Genomic DNA, 6,566 nt, shown 5'->3' on the forward strand with positions numbered 1-6,566 from the left:
ATATATATATTATCTATCTTATTGTAGAACATAATTAGTGTATTATTGTATAGTGATTTAGAATCGGTCAATTTATAAAAACTTCAATACTTTTTAAATGTGAATTAACCGCAAACTTTTGTTGATAGTATTTTATTAAAATAAATGTATTGAATATTTATTTTATTCTGAGAATATATAAGCAAAATTTCATAATTTTTGCTGATGATGGAAATATGATGATGAATGAAACCGGAACGGAAGTACTTCCGAATTGATTTGCTTAACCGTTTCCGGTTTAATGATCAAAGATGGCGTTAATGGAAGTTTGCGGTTTCTCAACCGACTTCGGAAGAGATAATTTCTCATTGTCTAGTGGACCATTTGGCTCGAATTCACTGACTAATAATGTTCTTTACTCATCAGACCATTTTACGATTCCTGAAAATTTTGATGTAAGTCTCATTTTCTATTATTACCTGGGTACATTTTGAAAGAAGAAAAACCGCTTCATCATGTTGGCTGAATGTATATACAGACACTGTCATATAGTATACATTATATATTTGAGTCTACACAGTTAACATTTCATATATATATATATATATAGCTTTAGTTTGAATTATATTCTGTTTAGATTAGATTGTACTATGCTTTTATCAAAAATATATTAATCCTATTTAGCACTCTTTTGAAATATCTATTTGTTCATTCTGTTGTGTCTGGGGAGAGTCATTTTCTTATTGTGCCTTAAAATTTAACACACTCACACTCCCAGATACAACAGAATATACTTCAACACACGAAATCACCTAAAAAATCTTGCAAACCAAATCCAAAAACGAAATATTTGTTCATTGAAATAAATCTTTTTAATGATTTCATGTAGGATACTGCGTACATAGCTTTCGCAGACCATCCGGGTTAGGTGACACTGATGCAGTTGATGTTTATCATGGACAACTTTTAGTTGGAAATTCTCTGTATACTTTGATGAAGGAGGAACTGGATATGTTGGTTAATGTGGGAACTTCGCACGAGAGTGGGGCGAGAATAGACAATATGAGTGACGATAGGAAGAGGTACGGGCAAGAGAGGTCGGTTTTGGGATGGTAAATGATCAATAACTCCGTGGAGTAGAGGCTGTTGTAGGTATAGAAGAGGCACAGGCAATATCACACGTATGTTCTGGAAGTTGGAGTGTGTTGGTGACCATGCCAGTGTGTTGTATGTCTTTTGTTTATTTGGATGCAGTTAAGATGTACATGTAATAGCATCACCGTCTCAGATGTGAGAGTAGTATCCCATTGTGGGCCTCACTTGAGCTTTGTAGAATGTTGAGAGTTCAAATAATTTTTAGCTCTGAAAAGGAAGTAATTTTGGGGGATGAAGGTTTTGTTATTTAACTTCAAGTGAGTTTAGTTGCCTTGTTTAGCTCAAGTGACTGAATATGTATCAACACTTAGCAACCTGTTTGCGGGCAGATTGGTGCTGAAAGTAAAGCAAATAGTGAATATTGAAGCTTTATCTGCAAGGATATTTTCTGTTTACAGAGCCACATTGTTACATAGCCCCAGATCCTGTCTGATTGAGCAGTCCTTTGGCTAACTTAACTAAGCTACTCAGTCAAATAGCTAAGTGCAACCTACAGTTTATTTTTCCAGTTGTATCATGCTTTTGCCTTGATTAAAAAAAAAAATTCTACACCCTGACATTCAGTCATGAATAAATATTGAGTGCAGTAGAACAGTCAAGGCATGTAATCTTTCCATTTCTGTACAACCCCATAAATGCTGGCGTTGGTAAAATAGAATCAACCAGAGCATACCTGCATTACATTGTTGGTGTGCATTCCAACTTGATACTAATAAGATTGATATTACAGCTATTTTTTGTGAGTATGCATTTTTTAATGCTCATCTGGGCTGAGTGGAAGAAATACGAGGGTGAGTCAAAAAGTAATACCATTTTGTTTAGGACAGGTATAATTACCAACACAGGAACATGTATCATACATCAAAATGAAGCTGGTCCTCTGTGGATCACATCCCTACTTCTCAACATAGTCACCGTTTCTCTCAATAGCAATGTTCCACCTTTGAATGAGAGCATTTATCCCTGCCCTGTAAAATTCTGTTGACTGTTCTTTGAGCCACATCTTCACTACAGTTTTCATTTCCTTGTCACTGGACTATCATCTCTTCGGCCCCCTGAAAGAGGTTTTGAGAAGCAAACATTATTCCAGTGATGTGGAAGTGAAAACTGTAGTGAAGAAGTGACTCAAAGAACAATCAACAGATTTTTACGGGGCAGGGATACATACTCTCATTCGAAGGTGAAACATTGCTATTGAGAGAAACAGTGACTATGTTGAGAAGTAGGGATGTGATCTGCAGAGGACCAGCTTCATTTTAATATATGATACATGTTTCTGTGTTGGTAATTATACCTATCCTAAACAAAATGGCATTACTTTTTGACTCACCTTCGTAACATTTTTAGCATGCTGTTTGTGTGGAGATAGTTCTGATCAGTAACTTGAGCTTGCTTATAAGGTAAGAGAACTTGCAGACTATCGATTCCGGTGCAAAACTGGACTTATTCTATCAACTCTAAAAGGATGAAAGGCGAAGTCAACCGTGGCTGAATTTGAACTTAGAAAAAATGTTGCTATGAAGTTTGTCCAACATGCTAATGATTCTGCATGCCTCCTTTTTGTTAACTATATTGCTGATATAAATGAATGAGTAGTTTTTCATTTTTAATAGCTTAGTCAGAAGAAGAAGCACAGTGCCTGTGACCGTTTTGCAGGACCTCTAAGACTGGTGGAAGAAAGCGATGAAGATTTTTAAGTCTTTAAACTGGACATCTGGTCTGAATGTTTCCATCAATATTGCTACAATGCATCTGAAGATTTGGCATACTCTGCCTACCCAGAAGGCTTATATTTATCCAAGTCTGTGATAGAAGACATTGGCTCAATGTGGCATTCTGTGGGATCAACAAACCCAGTCCATGTAATTGTGAAGGGAACTTATTAACCACATGCCATCTCATGCCTGTGCTTATTTAACAGCAGGAAAGGCATCCCGCTATAAAGTCAGTTAATTCACAATATGCAGTAGATAACTTTTTGCAGAACTCTTCCTATCCAGAATTGCACAGTAAAAATGGATGTTCAATGAGAATAAAACCAAACAATGTTTTGGTTTACAATTTATATTTAAAATGATTCTTTTAAATTACATTGATGTTATTTGTTTTGCAAAATTCTTGATGGGAATAAGCAGGACAAGAGGAGACACATGGGACAGAGAGTCACTGATGAGGTCACAGAATGTGTGACAAAAGAACTTTGATAGACAAATTAAAAATAACATGAATATAAATTAAAAGTGAAGAGCCAATAAATTGAAAAAAAAAATAATCATCCCCAAGTATATCAATATCTTTTAAATTATTTTCACTGAAATTTTCTGTTTCTTTAGCCTGTTGAAAACCTGAAGCAGTTTACTGATGAAAAAAGTCCAGTAAAGATTCACTTTAATCATGGAACTACTACATTAGCATTCAAGTTTCAACATGGTGTCATTGTTGCTGTGGATTCCCGGGCTACGGCTGGTGCCTATATTGGTTAGTAGAAGAATACGTATTTCGTGTGTAAACTTTTTTTTCACTTTTTGACTGGCAAATAATTTAACTATTAAGTAAAGTGGTGATGTTCTGAACGATGTATCTGAAATATTTAAAATTAATTGAAATTTTCCTTGGAGAAAAAGGAAAAAAATTTGAAGTAATTGTTAGTAATACTCAAAAAATAGAGGGGAGATAATTTCAAGAAAATAAGAATTAATTTTCCGAAATCAATTTAGTCTGATTTTCAGGCAAAGGGACAACTATAGACATGTTTCATTCTTTTTGAACTTCATCAACATAATATAACTTCTTTGGTTGCTTTGAATTGTTGACAATAACTTTTACATATAGCAAAAATTTATGATTGTCTTCTTTTTTGACAGTTTAAATGAGCTTAGGGAAATAACTCAAGTGAGTCAATAGCATGTATTGAGATAAAGTTAAGAGATGTTGTACTGAGCAGCATACATAAAATATTCATCAGTTGAAATTTCCCTCTTTAATCAATGTTTTTGATAGATGTTTACTTTATTATACTTTTGTATTTGTATGTGATTTGTTTATCCTTTGAGCAGACTTCTTGAAAGAGGTTACAATCATATCCTATCTTTTTTCCAGACACAGTCCATCCAATTATTTAGGTTATAGAGTGTGATTTAGCTGCCATTATTAGTAGGTCAATTGTTTGTGTAGCAAGTGTTAATTATCTCATTTATATATTTGTATCTTGTAATGACACACTAATAGTGCACTTTTGACAAGGCTCATTGTTAATTTTGTAGAGGATGATTATCATCAATTGCACTAATTCCAGTATATTTTTGGTACTTACTGAGACCTTTGGAGGTTTGCTGTGCTTGAGAAGACTTGTCAGGCCAAGCGAAATCATAGTTGTGGGCTGTGCCAGTGACACAAGACACCCATGATGGTGATATGTAAAAGGCACCCACTACGTTCTTAGAGTGGTTGGTGTTAGGAAGGGCATCCGGCTGTAGAAAGCAAGCCAAAATCAGACTGGAACCTGGTACAGCTCTCCAGCTTACCAGTTACAGTTGAACCATCTAACCCATGCCAGCATAGAAAACGGACGCTAAAATGATGATTCTATGAATTGTTTGAATGATATAGGTAAAGTCACCTTCTGCGGTTTGAACTAAATATGTTAAGTGATAGTAATATCTACTATGTGGCATCTACACTAATGCTATATCATTCCTAAAAAGTCTGCTGTGACTCCCATTAGAATCTACATCTACATAGAAGTAGAGTGACCAGTGGAGAGAGTACAATATGTCCAGGCTGTCACAGTGCACCACTTATGATTCAGCACTACCTGTTCAAGTGACTACATGCAAGCTGTAAAACTGCTTGACTAAGGCTGATCCTTCAGATCATATTACAAGCCCTGCATTGTGTTCCCACCAAAGATAATAGTACATAATTTTGTATATATTTTATTGACCATAGAGGAATAAAAGGCAAAATCAGACTAAGAAAGGTTTGAACATAGAATAAAAATATATATTGTCAATGCAAGTGTAGTTTTATGGTAAGAAGTTTGCTTCTCAACTACATAGTTCTGGGTTCAATCCCACAGTGTGGCGCTTTGGGTAGATGTCTTCTACTATAGCCACTGGCAAACCAAAGCCTTTTGAGTGGATTTGGTAGACAAAAACTGAAAGAAGCTGGTCATGTGTGTGTGTATATCTGGTGCCTTGCTGTTCTCAAGAAGACCCATTCACTATGGTGGAATTGATACCAGTGCTGGTGCCATATAAAAAGCACTTGTGCTAGTGACATGTTAAAGGTACTGGTACTACATAAAAAGCACTCAGTGCAGTCTGTAAAGTAGCTGGCATTAGGAAGGGCATCCAGCTGTACAAACCATGCCAGAACAGACAATGGAGCCTGGTGCAGCCCCTGGTCTTAGCAGCTCCTGTCAAACCATTCAGCCCCTGGTCTTAGCAGCTCCTGTCAAACCATTCAGCCCATGCCAGTATGGAAAACAACTGTTAAATGATGTGTGTGTGAGTTACTGTCTCCCTGCCTTGACATTGCATGGTAGTTGGCAATGAATATCTCCATCATGCAGATAGTGTCCTTTATTTTCAGTCTTCTTGGTTGCAAAGAAATATTACCTGACTTGGAAACAGGTAAGTGTTGGTTACAGGAAGGGCATCTGGTTGTAAAAAAATCTGCTTCAACAAAATTGCATGTGACTCATGCAAGCAAAGGAAAGTGGGCATTAAAGTGATGATGATGATGTGCTTTCTTTTCATGTTTTTAAAAAAACAAAAATCACTTTATTGATATACTAAAAAATTTGTTCCTTTTTGTTTTTTCATTTAACATTTCTTAGATATTCATTTTTAATTGTAAAACCAAATGCTCTTGTTTTCTCTAGCTTCTCAAACTGTGAAGAAAGTGATAGAAATCAACCCATACTTATTGGGTACCATGGCCGGAGGAGCTGCTGATTGTTCCTACTGGGAACGTGTCCTTGCCAGACAGTGCAGGTATAGCTTTCATTTTGTTTTTTTGAAATCTTCTCCTTTTGGTACCATTTTAATCACAATGAAGATTTTCACCACAGTACACAAATCAAAATTCCTGCAGATGCAATAACAATGATCGGTGCAAAACTACCAGGGGAAATAATTTATTAGAATTGAAATTAATCAGCAATATCTGAATTTAGTAAAAAAAAAGGGGCATAAAATATGAATATAGCAAATAATCCTTTAGGGTGTACATATTTTTGTATCGTTTGAAAATTAATATTTCATTTATATCATTGAAAATGTTTATCGTTTTGTGTTCCAAATTTGTATAATATTTGCATGTTTAATATATTTTATTCACTATAAATTTCATTTGATTTCCTTCGATATTATCAGTGTAATGGCAATTTTACTGAAATTTTTTAGGGGTGTACATACTTCTGTGAGATA

At 35.2% G+C, this 6,566-nt stretch overlaps 1 protein-coding gene across 1 annotated transcript in view; it reads left to right on the plus strand.

Moving 5' to 3' along the window:
- Positions 1-255: 255 nt before the first annotated feature.
- The window catches only part of LOC106874018 (proteasome subunit beta type-5), a 14,900-nt gene continuing 8,589 nt past the window's right edge, over positions 256-6,566 (plus strand). The window contains exons 1-3 of the mRNA XM_014921576.2: positions 256-434; positions 3,468-3,612; positions 6,020-6,131. Of these exons, the coding sequence (XP_014777062.1) occupies positions 291-434; positions 3,468-3,612; positions 6,020-6,131 (401 nt within the window). The 5' untranslated portion in view covers positions 256-290. The remainder of the gene's footprint in view (positions 435-3,467; positions 3,613-6,019; positions 6,132-6,566) is intronic.

Source organism: Octopus bimaculoides, chromosome 1, assembly GCF_001194135.2.
Source record: "Octopus bimaculoides isolate UCB-OBI-ISO-001 chromosome 1, ASM119413v2, whole genome shotgun sequence".
NCBI classification, from domain to species: domain Eukaryota; kingdom Metazoa; phylum Mollusca; class Cephalopoda; order Octopoda; family Octopodidae; genus Octopus; species Octopus bimaculoides.